The sequence below is a fragment of the Neoarius graeffei genome, chromosome 5 (genome assembly GCF_027579695.1).
Source record: "Neoarius graeffei isolate fNeoGra1 chromosome 5, fNeoGra1.pri, whole genome shotgun sequence".
NCBI lineage: Eukaryota > Metazoa > Chordata > Actinopteri > Siluriformes > Ariidae > Neoarius > Neoarius graeffei.
In genome coordinates, this window is record NC_083573.1 from 74,455,753 (window position 1) to 74,472,603 (window position 16,851).

At 40.9% G+C, this 16,851-nt stretch overlaps 1 protein-coding gene across 1 annotated transcript in view; it reads left to right on the forward strand.

Moving 5' to 3' along the window:
* The window catches only part of myo1eb (myosin IEb), a 46,342-nt gene that overhangs the window by 21,545 nt on the left and 7,946 nt on the right, over positions 1-16,851 (forward strand). The window contains exons 10-18 of the mRNA XM_060922374.1: positions 818-1,014; positions 2,299-2,379; positions 2,483-2,569; positions 2,670-2,756; positions 2,854-3,021; positions 10,284-10,369; positions 10,976-11,057; positions 11,139-11,344; positions 11,447-11,591. Coding sequence (XP_060778357.1) covers positions 818-1,014; positions 2,299-2,379; positions 2,483-2,569; positions 2,670-2,756; positions 2,854-3,021; positions 10,284-10,369; positions 10,976-11,057; positions 11,139-11,344; positions 11,447-11,591 — 1,139 coding nt within the window. The remainder of the gene's footprint in view (positions 1-817; positions 1,015-2,298; positions 2,380-2,482; positions 2,570-2,669; positions 2,757-2,853; positions 3,022-10,283; positions 10,370-10,975; positions 11,058-11,138; positions 11,345-11,446; positions 11,592-16,851) is intronic.

Here is a 16,851-nt window from a genome sequence, read left to right on the forward strand (position 1 = left end):
AATGAAAGACAATACCACACTGATTAACAGTTTATTTATTGACTTCATTTGTACTTGAATTAACATGTCGTAAAAAAAATAATAAATATGACCATGAAAATTGTCTATAACACCCTGCCTGGTTTTTAAATAGCGCACATTCATTTTTACAGCAGTGTTTGTTAAACTGGCTACTCATCTACCCAACACGATCTCCAGAAAGTCTCATCTCATCTCATTATCTGTAGCCGCTTTACCCTTCTACAGGGTCGCAGGCAAGCTGGAGCCTATCCCAGCTGACTACGGGCGAAAGGCGGGGTACACCCTGGACAAGTCGCCAGGTCATCACAGGGCGATCTCCAGAAAGTTTAGAAAAAAATTCTTAATGAATAGCATTAATAACAATTTCTGCAGTGTTTTGCTGACATAGATTTGTCATTTAAGGCGAGTTATTAAATTGTTCTAGGTAGAAAAATAATTTGCCAGACATCACCTATAGCGATATCTGATGGGTTTTTCCAGCCCACCATACAAATATTATAGGTCAAAGGCAAAGCTGTTGTTTGAGAGCAACGACTGCTTGTCTAAAACTTTTAATTTCAAATTTTTTTTTTTAATTGAGGAAAAAAACCCAACTTGAGCATACAGGGAATTTCAGCAGACTCTGTTTATTCTTAGCTTTACCAAGTATAAATCATGTCACATCATGCTTTCCATGCAAGCATATAGAATAAACATTATATCTGTATTTAATTCTCTCTTGTATGCTTTGCTGTCATTTTAAAGATGCATCACATCTTGACATTTTTTGATTTTCTCTTCTATCACTCCTGTGCAGTTCTTGCTTTCCCAGCCTTTCTTTTGGGAATATCTCAGGAGGGCTTGAAGAAGAAGCTGACAAGTCGGATCATGGACAGTAAATGGGGGGGCAAGACTGAGACCATTTTTGTCACCCTGAACACGGAGCAGGCCAGCTTTACACGCGATGCTTTGTCAAAAGCACTCTACACCCGAGTTTTTGATTACCTCGTTGATGTAAGTCACCAGCTTCAAATAAACATTTGTAATTTAAGGCCTGGTCCCACTGCACTTACGGATGCAAAGAGGATGTAAAACGTAAAAAAATCTTTGCCATCCATTGGAAAACGCTATGCATCCGTTGTGTACTTATTGCATACGTGCTTCATACGCTCTATCCATCGAGCATCCGTCCACTGTGATTTCATCCGCGCAAAAAGTTTTGAGCTGCACAAAACTTTTAGAACGGATGAACTTTCCGCCGTGTACGATGTAAATCCACGACATATACGAGCAACAAACGTTCTATGTCCATCATCATCCGTTAAACGTCTGCTGTATCCTCTCTGCATCCTCTGGGCATCCTCGCAACTCACATCTGCTGCAGCTGAAAACGGAAAGAGGGAGGAAAGATAAGGTACATGAAACGTCTATTCATCGTTAGTAGCATGGAAATAGAAAGGATGTAAGCGTATGCATCTCGTATATAAAGTATTCAAAACGGACAAAGCGTTTATATCTGGGATGTATCTCGTATATTTAGGATGTCTGGAGTATGTCTAGAGTATGTAGAAGGACACCTAGCGGACAATCGATATTTTGTATAAAAAGGGGGAGAAAATCATCTAGTAGTAGAGATGTATCGATGTAGCCGCCAGCACGTCTTTCCGCTTTATGCTGACGGCGTGCGTGCTGCATCCCTTTATATCCGCGGAGCAGACGCAATTCATACCCCCCGCATGCGCAGTGAACGGTCTGCATCCGATATACATCTGCGCAACATCCCCTTTGTTTCCGTTAGGCGTACGTGATGCATCCCCTTCATCTGCTATGCATCCGCTTCTCAGTTATCACCGGTAACCCCTTCGGAGCTGTCATCCACTTCCATCCGCTTTCATCCGCTAGGCTTCCTATGAACATGCGTTTAACATCCCCGCTATATACTACCCACGTCCGTTCTTTTCCGTTCTGTTTTCGCCAATTTTGTCCATTTCTGGAGCGGATGAAAACGGATAGAGCCACCCCCGAAATTTTGCTCGTCCGCTGTGTCCTTTTTGCATACGTTTTGTGTCCATCGGCCAGTGGGACCGGGCCTTTACACATTTTGGATTCGTCACAAATCAAATCAGTATTCCAGTATTGGTTAAGGCTTTAAATTCTAACAAATGTTCTCATATAGTTGATTATAATACAATAACCTCTTCAAGTAATTTACTTATTAAGCAATAAATATAAAGTTGTATGTTCATGTAAAACGTTTCCTCATAATTTCGTGACCGTTCATTTCTGTCCTGTCCAAAGTCAATAAACAAAGCCATGCAAAAGGACCACGAGGAATTCAACATTGGAGTTTTGGATATTTATGGTTTCGAAATCTTCCAGGTAGGAATTAATCACTTCGTACAGAGGAAAGTCTTATTGGAACAATGAAAATGCAGTTAAACCAGCAGGTTTCTGTGTTTCGTCTTATTTGCGTCACCTACAGCAAAATGGATTCGAGCAGTTCTGCATAAACTTTGTGAACGAGAAGCTTCAGCAGATTTTTATTGAGCTCACTCTGAAGGCTGAGCAGGTCAGCAGCACAATTTATATATCCTAAAGAGAGTCTGTGCTTTACGTTAAGTCCTTAGGATGGGCTGATTTATTCGCATTTCTTCCTTTTCTATTTACAGGAAGAGTATGTACAGGAAGGAATCAAATGGACACCAATCGAGTACTTCAACAACAAAATCGTATGTGACTTAATAGAGTCCAAAGTGGTGAGTTTCCATGACTTTATTTTAAAAACTGTTGGCTGTCAGAGATTTGGTACTTAATTGCATTTAAGGATATAATGTTGACCTGTCATGTTCCCAGAACCCTGTGGGGATCATGAGCATTTTGGATGATGTGTGTGCTACCATGCATGCCAAGGGTGAGGGTGCAGACCAGACTCTGATTCAGAAGCTGCAAATGCAGATCAGCTGTCATGAGCACTTCAACAGCTGGAACAAGGGCTTCATAGTGCATCACTATGCAGGCAAGGTAAGAAGCCCCGAATGCAATATAATTTGATGTACGTGCAGAACTTTTTTTGAATAAACCTTCATGGAAGATGAAATAAAAGTGGGTTCTTTGTGTACTTCAAACTTTGCTCTAATATTCGCCTAAATATTTGACGCAGGTCACCTGGAGAAGGATTGTTTAGTTTCCCGATTTATTGTCCTCCACTAGTGTAAATTCATTGTCCTCAGTATTCAGAAACCCTTCCATGTTGAGTAACTAATAATTCCGATTAGTGTTTGTTTCTAATTTTCTACATTTCCCATTTCTACTCCCACTCCAGAATTCTTTAAAGCAAGATTTATTTCTCTCCCTAGAAGTAGTTATAGAAAGCTGGACAAAAAAAAAAAATTCCATTCAAAATGGAAAAAATTGCTTGTAAAACGTTATGCCTTTTTTTTTTTAAATTCCTGTAAGTAAAGAATGATGTAATCTTTTCAGTAAACATGATTTATTAAAATTGAACCCTGCGATAACAAACTGTTTTACTACGAACTTTCGCATATAATGAACCTAAGTCCATGTCCCCCGCCTTTAGTGACCATGAGTTGGAGTCTTAAAAAAATCACTAATCCGGCCATGCGCATTGACACTCGGCATGCACAGCACCATTAGGATTAATTACAATGCACCTATTCTAGATTACAGTGCACACTTATGACACACTAAACACACAGACTTGAAGTATCCACACTGTACCTAGTGTCTCTTCTTACCAAGCCTTGTATCGGTGTGTTGCCTTTCTGGTTTTGACTTTTTGTGTATTTGGACTCTTTCATCTTTGCCTCTGCCATTCTGTTTGTGCCTTGCTTGACCATTACCTGTTTAATGACCCTACAGTTAAAGGCAGGCAAACAGTTAAAACATGTCTTAACTGTTTGCCTGCCTGTTTGTAAATAAACAGTCTTCCTGCAATTACATCCGTCATTCACCTGCTTACATGACACACTGATACCCCTTTTCCACCAAATCAGTTCCAGGGCTGGTTCAGGGCCAGTGCTGGTTCACAACTTGTTCAACTTGCGAGCCAGCTGAGAACCAGTTTGCTTTTCCATAGCTCGCGGTGCTAAGGGAAGCCACGTCAGTTACGTCGCTGTATACCAGTGGTGGCTGGTAGTTTTTCAAACAGGGGAGGCTGGTCGGTTACGATATTTCCAGATTTTAAAAGAAAAAAGAAAAAACATCAATTTTGCCCATACTCTTGCCTCTGATCTGGCTGATGGCAGGGTCACAAACTGTGAAATAACAGGTTCTTTTGGCCCATTAGCCTACTGTCCAATATACATGATGGTGGTGTTGGGGGGTGTTTATATTTTAACATTTTATATTTTAAAATTGTGGCATGTTGTTTAAAAATTGATCATTATTGAAAGCAGCTCTTTGTCAGCAACCTCATCAGTAACAGCAGAGTGTTCTGGAATAGGCACAAGCACTGACCTTGGGGAGCCAAACATAGAGCTGGGTGCCACACATTTCATTCAATGACACTTTCCCTATATTTTACTTATTTTGACTGAGAAATGTTTTATTGACAATTTTGATAACCCTTCACTTTTAATCCAGGTCTGTAGTGTGAAATGTTCTCGGCTGTGTTTTTGTTTAAAAATGTTTTCCAAATTGTAGCTGTGTTTGATTCATATCCAGAAAAATATATATCCCAATATAATATACTCAGCATAAACATTTTAAATAGATTCTATATTTTTGGTCCATCCATGACATATTACTAAAGTAGCCTATTTACTGTTGTTGATGTGGGTCACTTGCTGCTAGCCAATTCACTTTCTCGTACCAGGAGAGCTGAAAGGGAACGAGTATTATTCCCTACCTTTTTCACCAAGTCAATTTGAGGCGTTGGTCTACCCTGCTCTTTAATTTAAATTTTTTCCTCGAAAGGAAGACTGGCAAATGGCTTCGCCAAAATTAAATCAGCAATGCTTGGCATCCGTGCGCAGCTTTCTTGCTAGCTGACTAGCCCCCCTCAAGTTCAAGTTCAGTCACTCAAATAAACGAAATTTCTGGAACTAAGATAGCAAACTTGACAACACTATATTTACACTTTATTTACAATGAAAATATATACAAACTAAAAAAGCTGGTAGAAACCGTATGTAATGAATGAAATCGAAATGTAAGCCGATCTCTTACAATACACCACAGCACTTGCGAATCCGCATGGGACTGAACTGAAATTCACCGCTGCCTGTCTATATTTGAAACGAGCTGTCAATCAAAGAAAATATCCAGCCGCTTTCACCAATCACCAGTCTCCTCGCGGAAAGCTTTGCCATGTCCCTCCCATGTGAGGCTCGGAGTCCGTGGGCGGGCATTTTCGCAGTACTTGTCCAATAATCATCTTGCATTTTGATATTGAAAAGCGCAGAGCTCCCAAATGCCATTGAAGTGCACTGAGGCTGGGCTGCATCGCGCTGTCACGAGGGGGAAAAACTCACGCACACATTAGGCGAACTGGCGAAAGTTATAACGGAATGATTTCGCACTGTAGTTGGGTTGAGCACATATTTCTATGATTCTGGATCTGAAATAGCAATGTTATAAGGTCGGCTATAACATAAGCCTAGCGCAATTCATCCTACACGATGTTCGCCATTTTTAGAGGAGGCTGAGCCTCCCTCGTTGTCTTAGAGCAATCGCCCGTGCTGTATATGTCACTTACGTCGCTACGTTTGCATAAACCTTGGTGCGAATATCGAAGCAAAAACAACACTGAAGAAGCAGCGACAACAGCAATAATAATAATAATAATAATGGATGACTTCGCGTTTGTACAGTTGCTGCTTCTCGTCGCTTAAAAATGGCGATCTTTCGCGGTCTTGTTATTGTTGTTGGTCTTAACAACTCCACCCCCCCCGCTGACGTAAGCGGTTCTTTCCTCTGGCCCAGCAGAGAGTTGGTGCTAGCCTGGAACCGTTTTTTCTGGCCCCAGAGCCAGTTCTTTGTCAGTGGAAACAGAAAACCCGGTTTCAAACTGAGCACTGGCCCCGAACCAGCCCTGGAACTGCTTTGGTGGAAAAGGGGTGTGAGTCATGCGTCGTTCTTCCCACCTTAGACAAACAATACGTAATCACATTAACAAGATGTGTTAATGCAATAAAACACAGGCTTAACTAGCCTCACTTAGATGTCAAGAATTATCGAGAACGGTGATCAAAGGATTGATAAAATGATGAAATGACCTGTTCATACCACAAAACTTAACACCAAGTGAAGGTGCACTGGTGGTGTTTTTATACCCCACCCACCCAGCCCCACGGTACAACATGCAGCGCCCTCCACAATTATTGGCACCCCTCGTTAAGATATGTTCTTAGGCTTCTAATAAATTAATTAAAAAAAAAAATAATATAGGACAACAGTGCAAAGAGAAAAATCCAACCTTTAATTCAAGTGCATTTATTCAGTGGGGAAAAAAAAATCCCACATTAAGAAATTATTTTTACATGAAATCATGTGTGCCACAATTATTGGCACCCCTGATGTTAATACTTTGTACAACTCCCTTTTGCCAACAAGACAGCACTTAATCTTCTATAACATTTCACAAGATGGGAGAATACAGAGAGAGGGATATTCGACCATTCCTCTTTGCACAATCTCTCTAAATCATCTAGAGTCCTGGGTCCTCTCCTATGCACTCTCCTTCAGCTCACCCCACAGGTTTTCAATTGGGTTGAGGTCTGGGGACTGAGATGGCCATGGGAGGAGCTTGATTTTGTGTCTGGTGAACCATTTTTGTGTAGTTTTGGCCACATCTTTAGGGTCATTATCTTGCTGAAAGACCCAGGGACGACCCATTTTCAGCTTTCGGGCAGAGGCCACCAGATTTTGATATAAAATGTCCTGGTATTTCAAAGAGTTCATGATGCCATGCACCCTAACAAGGTTCCCGGGGCCTTTGGAAGAGAAACAGGCCCACAGCATCACCGATCCTCCCCCATACTTCACAGTGGGCATGAGGTGCTTTTCCGCATACTCATCTTTTGTGATGTATTAGAGTGTTTGTTGCCAAAAAGCTCTATCTTGGTCTCATCTGACCAAAGCACACGGTCCCAGTTGAAGTCCCAGTACCGCTTAGCGAGCCCCAGACGTTCACGCTTATGCTTGTGAGAAAAGGCTTTTTCCGTGCATGCCTCCCAAACAGCTTGTTGGCATGTAGATAGTGCCTGATGGTTGTTATGGAGACTTTGTGACCCCAAGATGCTACTCTTTAATGCAATTCTCTAACAGTGAGCTTTGGAGAACTTTTTACTTCTCTTACCATCCTCCTCACTGTGCGTGGTGGCAAGATAAACTTGCATCCTCATCCAGGCTTGTTTGCCACTGTTCCAGTTGTTTTAAACTTCTTGATGATTCCTCTGACTGTAGATATGGGCAGGTGTAGGCGAGTGGCTATTTTCTTGTAGCCATTGCCTGACTTGCGCGTATGAAGGTCGACACACATCTGCCTTACTTGAATTGTGTGTTCTCTTGTCTTTCCCATGTTGAAGAGTGGATAAGAGAAATAGGCCTCTGTGTCACATCATATTTATACCTCAGGGAAACAGGATGTGATGAATTACTAATTAAAGGTTCCTAGATACTCTGATCAACTTTATAAACTACAGTAGAAATGACAGAAATGCTTCAATTACATTTATTTTCTAAGAATTTTTATGGGTGCCAATAATTGTGGAACAGGTGATTTTTATGAAAATTTCTTAGTCAGGGATTTTTTTTTTTTAAATTCACTTGAGTTAAGGGTTACATTTTTTTTCTACAATTTTCAGTGTGAAATTATGCTTCTGCAATAAAAATTGAATTTATTTTAAGGCTTTTAACACATCTTAACCGGGGTGCCAATAATTGTGGAGGGCGCTGTAAATGATCTCATCAGTGATTTGGAATACGTGAAATTAATAAACTGAATGGTGAAGATTTAGAAATCATAGTGAGTCAGTGGGTGGACACTGACAACAATACACCGGCAACCTCCATCATTTCCATAACAGACGAAGAAATCATCTCCGTTCGTGATCCTTTAACTCGGTCAGTGAACTCCGATAGTGACTCAGAAGGAGAAAATCGTGATAAGGAGAATGTGCCTAAAATTTCTGATGCATTGAGTGTTTTCGTGTGACAAATGGGTCTATATTTCAGTATTGCAAACTTTTCGGTATCACAAACTATTTGGACCCCCCCCCCCCCCCCCCCCCCCCCAAGGAGTTTGTTATAGCGGGGTTGCAGTATATTTGTTTTTCACATTTAAATTCACAATAGTTGACTCTCCTCTTCATATTGCTGCTGTTTCAGCACTAGCTGAGCACTCAGGACTAAATATTGCACTGCTTACCAGATTAGTGGCAACATCACGTAACGGACATACACAAGTGATGTTGCTTGTTATCCACCCGGCATATAATGCAGCGGGATATAGCTGTTGTTCTGTCCGTCCATCTGTAAATATTTTTAGTTTCCGGAGCATAACTCAAACCACGGGCGATTGCTCTAAGACAACGAGGGAGGCTCAGCCTCCTCTAAAAATGGCGAACATCGTGTAGGATGAATTGCGCTAGGCTTATGTTATAGCCGACCTTATAACATTGCTATTTCAGATCCAGAATCATAGAAATATGTGCTCAACCCAACTACAGTGCGAAATCATTCCGTTATAACTTTCCCCAGTTCGCCTAATGTGTGTGTGAGTTTTTCCCCCTTGTGACAGCGCGATGCAGCCCAGCCTCAGTGCACTTCAATGGCATTGGGAGCTCTGTGCTTTTCAATATCAAAATGCAAGACAGTTATTGGACAAATACTGCAAAAATGCCCACCTACGGACTCCCAGCCTCACAGTGGGAGGGACATGGCAAAGCTTTCCGCGAGGAGACTGGTGATTGGTGAAAGCGGCCGGATATTTTCTTTGATTGACAGCTCGTTTCAACTATAGACAGGCAGCGGTGAATTTCGGTTCCGTCCCATGCGGATTCGCAAGTGCTGTGGTGTATTGTAAGAGATCAGCTTACATTTCGATTTCATTCATTACATACGGTTTCTACCAGCTTTTTTAGTTTGTATATATTTTCATTGTAAATAAAGTGTAAATATAGTGTTGTCAAGTTTGCTATCTTAGTTCCAGAAATTTCGTTTATTTGAGTGACTGAACTTGAGGGGGCTAGTCAGCTAGCAAGAAAGCTGCGCACGGATGCCAAGCATTGCTGATTTAATTTTGGCGAAGCCATTTGCCAGTCTTCCTTTCGAGGAAAAAATTAAAATTAAAGAGCAGGGTAGACCAACACCTCAAATTGACTTGGTGAAAAAGGTAGGGAATAATACTCGTTCCTTTCAGCTCTCCTGGTACGAGAAAGTGAATTGGCTAACAGCAAGTGACCCACATCAACAACAGTAAATAGGCTACTTTAGTAATATGTCATGGATGGACCAAAAATATAGAATCTATTTAAAATGTTTATGCTGAGTATATTATATTGGAATATATATTTTTCTGGATATGAATTAAACACAGCTACAATTTGGAAAACATTTTTAAACAAAAACACAGCTGAGAACATTTCACACTACAGACCTGGATTAAAAGTGAAGGGTTATCAAAATTGTCAATAAAACATTTCTCAGTCAAAATAAATAAAATGTAGGGAAAGTGTCATTGAATGAAATGTGTGGCACCCAGCTCTGTTTGGCTCCCCAAGGTCAGTGCTTGTGCCTATTCCAGAACACTCTGCTGTTACTGCTGAGGTTCCTGACAAAGAGCTGCTTTCAATAATGATCAATTTTTAAACAACATGCCACAATTTTAAAATATAAAATGTTAAAATATACCCCCCCACACCACCATCATGTATATTGGACAGTAGGCTAATGGGCCAAAAGAACCTGTTATTTCACAGTTTGTGACCCTGCCAACAATCGGCCAGATCAGTGGCAAGAGTATGGGCAAAATTGATGTGTTTTTTCTTTTAAAATCTGGAAATATCGTAACCAACCAGCCTCCCCTGTTTGAAAGACTACCAGTCGCCACTGACTCAAACTATTAGGAATTTTTTCACGAAACCTGACAGTTATGTAAAGTGACGAGAGGAGTTGTGCCTTTTGACATTTTGGGATTTCTTTTTTTTTTTTTTTTTCTGTATTTCCATGGCAACCAATTCAACTTAGGAAAATTTGGAGTGGGGTTTTGTGTGGGGGCCGGGGGGAAGTGTGTCCTCTCCTGATGACTGTTTTTATTGTAGGTGTCGTATGATGTGAGTGGCTTTTGTGAGAGGAACAGGGATGTGCTCTTCAATGACATCATTGAGCTGATGCAAAGCAGTGAATTGTAAGTATGGCTTTTGCTTCATCTGCAACATTAGTTTCTGCTCTTTACTGTTTGTGTGCTAGCTTCTTATAGCAAGTTGTTTTAAATGGTGTTTCAAGTTGTGTATCCAGCAGAGTTTTTCTGTGGTTTTAAATGAGAGGTGGATTGTAATGAGAATTTTAACAAGCCTTCCCTTTCCCCTAACCAACCCGCCTGGTCTGTTCAAATCAGGTTTGCCTTCTGTGAAAAATGTTGAACTGGGTTCCAGCCAGGTTGGAGCTAATTTCTGGGCCAGAAAAAATATAAACAGAAATTGAATTGAGGAAATTACCTAGATGTACTGTGTGTTAGCAGTGTTTACTTTTGAAATTAGAATATTGGAAATTCTCCAAATATCAAGTCGAGAAATACTTTCACAAATTGTAGACTGTATCTTTAACTTATCTACGGGGAATTAAATTGTTTTCCTAATATGTTCTTGGTGGTGCTTAAATGTATGTAAATGCCACATACTGTATGAAAGAATAATAAGCGCACTTGCCCTTTTTTGGGTCCAAAGTCATTTATATGCATGTCCATTTTTTTTTAGTAGTATAATCACTGCAAAAAATTCCTTTTTGCGAATAGTGCCTTTATCCGAGCACTTTTCCCAGAAAATCTCGAGGCTGAAAAAAAGGGACGACCCACCACTGCAGGCAGCAAGATCAAGGTAAGATGCTCATCAAAAATTATCTTAAGAGGAACTCGGACTGTGTGTGGTTTTAAATACCCAGTGCTCTTGCCCTTGTAGAAACAGGCCAATAACCTGGTGCAGACCCTGATGAAGTGCACGCCTCATTACATTCGCTGCATCAAACCCAACGAAACCAAGAAACCACGGGACTGGGAGGAGAGCCGGGTGAAGCACCAAGTGGAGTATCTGGGTCTGCGGGAAAACATCCGTGTACGGAGAGCTGGCTACGCCTTCCGTCGCATCTTCAAGAAGTTCTTGCAGAGGTGAGCTTCACTGAAATCCATGCTTAAAAAACAAACACTTAACCATTGACTGGCTTTGGAATAAACAGTTTACCTGTAGTTAACAAAGACCGTTACATACAGATACGCAATCCTGACCAAAGAGACGTGGCCAGAGTGGCGTGGAGATGAAAAACAGGGTGTCCTGCACCTTCTGAGGTCTGTCAACATGGAGCCAGACCAGTACCAACTGGGCAAGAGGAAGATCTTCATTAAGGCCCCAGAATCTGTGAGAGCATTTGGAGTTTATTTTAATATACCACAATATATCAATTTTAACAGCATTTCAGATTCAGCTGGGAATTTTTAAAAACGTTGTATTTTTGGGTTTCACGTGACCTTCACATCCGCCTCGTTAGTTATTTAAAACTTTAGCTGGTGGTCTAGCAAAGCTCAGTTGACAAAGCGTTTGTATGGAGAAGGCGCGTTGTTTGCATGAAAAATGCCTTGCGCTTGCATTGTTTTAGGTCGTTCGAATCGATCAAACCATGAAACTGATAAGTTTCTTCAGGGTTCCCCGTGAACTAATAAAGGGTGAACGAACTCAGGATTTCACAAAAAGACGTAGAGAAAGTTGGCTTTTGAACCTCTCGCTGAAATCGAAGGGAGCCGAGTCGAAGCATGCTAGAGTTTGCAGTGATCACTTGGTGAAAGGTTTGTATCCCTCTCAGCTATGTCATTAGTGTTTTTCCAAGTACTTTTCTTGCTGTGTCGTTATTTTACGTTACTTTTTTTTAGTCATGAAGCGCTAAAGTCCCCAGCTGTTTTTGTTTACGACTCACTCGATGGCCACCATATTGAAAACAACGTGTGTCTCACTTTCTTTAACAGGACGTCCTAGCGGTCTTTTCAACGAGTCTTTCAGCAAGTGCGTGCGATCAAAACAATCACGAATAATAAAGTCCATATGCATGAAGGTTGCGACAAAATTCTTCCCCAGCCATACAGTTACAATGCACCGTGATCACTTCTCCGTCTTGTTTAACTAAGATCCAGGTCTTTTAAAGGGGTTTCTGATAAGAGCCAACACAAGTGAGAATCAAGCCAACTGTTTGCTTACACTTGCAGCGCTTTGTTGTAAAGACGTGAACAAAAAGCTTTAAAACAAAAACACTTACACGGGCAAAAACGATACAGGATTCATTCGGCAGCGACTTGATACTGAGGTCCTTTACCCAGCTACATACAAAAAAGTTGTAAGCCTCCATACTCTTCCACGCTTTCATCTGTTCTGCGGTGTAGAAGGATGTCTGCAACACCAGATAGTTTTTGAGATGTCGGGGAACTCGACTGAAAGGTAGTTTTTGAGATCGTATGACAAATCCTTCTTTCCCAGACTGTAGGGGTTGATTCCATTGCACATGGCAATCTTCTGAATATATCAAAAGCGAGCAGTGGATTTTCGATTATGAGCGTACTCTAAGTTATCGCTAGTTGTTTGTGCTACAGCAGCCGTTTTGGTTTGCTTGACCACAGAGGTGGACAAAGTACCCAACTTTATTACTTAAGTACAGATCCCCTTGGTCCACTGTTACTCTGATACAAGTGAAAGTTGTACAGTCAAATTTTTACTTAAGCTAAAGTACTGAAGTACTTGCTTTTCTCATCTCATTATTTCTAGCCGCTTTATCCTGTTCTACAGGGTCGCAGGCAAGCTGGAGCCTATCCCAGCTGACTACGGGCGAAAGGCGGGGTACACCCTGGACAAGTCGCCAAGTCATCACAGGGCTGACACATGGACACAGACAACCATTCACACTCACATTCACACCTACGGTCAATTTAGAGCCACCAGTTAACCTAACCTGCATGTCTTTGGACTGTGGGGGAAACCGGAGCACCCGGAAGAAACCCACGCGGACACGGGGAGAACATGCAAACTCCGCACAGAAAGGCCCTCGCCGGCCCCGGGGCTCGAACCCGGACCTTCCTGCTGTGAGGCGACAGCGCTAACCACTACACCACCGTGCCGCCCGTACTTGCTTTTAAAAATACTTAAGTATTAAAAGCAGGGGCGTCAGAAGCATGTTTAATGTGGTGGGGACACACTGGCGGGGGGTCTGGGGGTCCTCCTCCAGAAAATTTGTCATTAATTAGATGCCATTTCCTGCATTCTGGTGTATTTTTTAACAGGTTGTTAAACACCTAATTTTACCTACAAAAGTCACTTAATTCAATGACTATTTTAGAGACTCAACAATAAGTCCTCATTCAACAACTAGTCCATATATTCATCAGCCTGTTTTTAAACCCACTGCTACGCCTAAGATAATGAGATGAATGTGACACAATTTATCACCAACAGTGACTTTATGGGTGCGTTTTACTTTTTATTTTGTGTTTCCTTTTTTTATTTAGTTTTAGATGTAACACAACATGCCACTGTGCCAAGCAATAGTGACACTCAACTGTATGTTTAAAAATAAGAATATTCATAATCTCACACAATGACCAGGCATGACATGGCATCATGCAAACTTCATAACACAAAATTACACTGTGTCAAGCAATGGTGACACATAAAAAATAACTTCACACAATGAACAGGTGCAATTTTGTTAACCACCAACAGTGACTTTAGTGGGTGCATTTTACTTTTTTTTTCGATTTTGTGATACTCGTGACAAAAATGACACGGCATCATGCAGTCTTCATAACACAAAATTACACTGTGTCAAGCAATGACACATAAAAGAGAACTTCACACAATGAACAAGTGCAGTTTTGTCAACCTACATGCAATGGTGGTACTACAGTAACATTTACAGATGAGTATAACCTGGGTGCGATTTGCTGGGGGGGATGGTGGGGATCATTCCCCCCCCCCCCCCCCCCCCCCCCCCCCTCTAGTTTTTATCTCTGCTGAAAAAAAATCCTCGGGGACAACCCCGTCAATAAAACAAACAAACCAAAAAAAAAAAGTTGACATGACAGGCATGTTGTGACAGTTTTCTACGGTCTACATTGCACTCACTTTCAAAATGACCCGAAGTGGCAGCTTTGATGTTCACGAACGTCCCCAGCAAATAGATACATTGTAGATAATAACAATATCTTTGCGTTCTCATAGAACGCAAAGATATTGTTATTATCTACAATGTATCAATGTATCTGCAGGGATGCAAACAGCGCGCCTTTTTCACGGCCGTGTTTTGTTTTGTTTTTTTTTGGTTTTTTTTTTTTAGGGGGGGCGTTGGAGTGTCTGATTTATAATTTCAAAGTAAATTCTGTATTAAACTTACTAAATAAGCAAATCCGTTACAGTCCATGAAACAGGAAGTATAAGGATGAGAAAAACAGTTTAAATCGGAAGGCTGCGCACAATGTGAACTGCGCCATCAGAGCAAACTGTGTTCATTTAGTATTCATGTATTTTAGTGATTTTCGAGTCACTGTCCATTTAATCCGGACGGAGAGAAACATCACAGCAACGCGACAAGCAATGCGAACTTTGTTGTGTTAGTGTTTGTGTATTTAGTCAGAGAGATAGGAAGATGAATTTACTATCTCTGGTTTAGTGTTCGTTTTCATTTAGTGTTATTCATTTGATATCATCGGATGTTATTGAGCTGTTAGCCTGTTGTTACCTTAATTTTGTGACCTTTCATGATTTAAAAAAAAAAACCATCCCCCCTTCTGGTTTTTTGACAAATCGCACCCTGAGTATAACAAATAGATTTATAGATATAACTCCTTCTTACAGTACATCGGTACCACCACAATTTCTACCACTTCATAACTTTTATCCCCCTTTCCTTCACAATCCACCTGGAATAACATCCATCTCTCTCCATTGCTTTCCTTTCTACTATTCCTTCCACATACACTGATTTCCCATCTTACTTTCCAGAAAACTGGCAAAGACCAGACAAAACAAGTTCTTCAAATCACAACAGGGAATCAATAAATATCATCCGAGCAGACTTGACCTCATTCTTGGCATTACAGTAAGGCAGGCCTACTGGGTTTGAATTAAATGATGGCTAACATTAAGCTAGCTGATACATCTCCTAACATTGACTAGCCAGCTAACTGCACTAACATCTCCATTGGGACAAAAAAAACCCTGTCCTGTGGGGAAATTTTGACTGACTTTCCGCTTCTTTGTAAAGAATTTCCTTATGTCCATTGTGTCTGGGGAGGAGCAAATACTGCAAACAATTCATCATCAACCAAGAATACCCCATTAGGCTAAGCTTATTTCATTGTTTAGTTGAACATTAACGTGGCCTAGGGTTAATTTTGACGACATATAACAAAAGAATAAGGTTTTCGCAAAAGCTAGACATTGTGAGGTGGCAATGGGGCTGACGTTACCTCCTCCACTTTCGAGGAGCCTGCACCTTGCACCAAAATTTCTCTGCTTGCACTGATATTCACTTCACTTGTGTGTGGAGAGGAGTTGTAAGTAACGCCCGGAAAACCCAGAGTGGATTTTCAGTGGTCTGTGTATTCTCTTATCGATCAAGTGGAATGGATTCTTTCACAAAGCAATAGAAACGGCGCTGTGCGAACTAATATTTTATGTTAAATGTGGGGGGGGGGTGTCCAAACGAAGAATTATGAAATGTGAAGGGGACATGTCCCCTTCACATTCAGTGGTGGCGACGCCCATGATTAAAAGTACATTTTCTGTCAACACATCGTTGTATTATTGCCACAACGCTTACAAAACCTAATGCTGTTACCAAAGACAGAAATGTGAATTCACAAAATGAGCGCATGCTGTGCCATAATGGTAGTTTAACGTTAAGCTAGCTAGTCAGTGAAGCTCCACCTGACATGCTAGCAAACGCTTTTCAAACTTGAAATCATATTGAGTAGTTAATGCTACTAGAAAAAAAATTTCTACATTGTTTATTTGGCAAGATTATGCTAAAACATAACTTATCTGAAGTCCTTTCAGAAATATAACATTATTCATGTTAGCATAACTTGATTTTTACATGCTAACAGTGTCCAAATTAACTAGCTATGTGTAAACGTTAGCCGTGGACAAGGCGATGGCAGCTTGGCGGGCAAATCCATAGAAAGTCATTTGACTAACCAGACTGCACAGCTATTGCAATGTTATCGCTAGCTCTAAAAGCACAGACAACTACATTGCAAGCTTTCTCTTGGAATAAAACGTTTGCATACCTCAATAAGCTTCCGCATGTTGGATGGAGAGTTTTTGTAGGCTGTGATTGTGGTTCGTTTTCGTCAAACAAAGCAAACATTTCAAACGAAACGAATCTTTAATCCTTTCAGAAAACTGAAACATGGCTTCTAAGCATGGCCGTGGGTGCGTGCATTCCCCAGAAGAACCGCCTCCTTCCATTCTGCCATCAACTGATCGTGTTCAATTAATGCTGCTGAGAAATCATTGATCTTGATTTTATAGTCTATGAACGTGACGTGACCCTAGTGATTACTGATAGGCTGTCTTAGTGTCACCTGTGGAAAAAAAAAAACAATCACGTTTTCGAAAAGGGGGGGGAAAAAAAAAC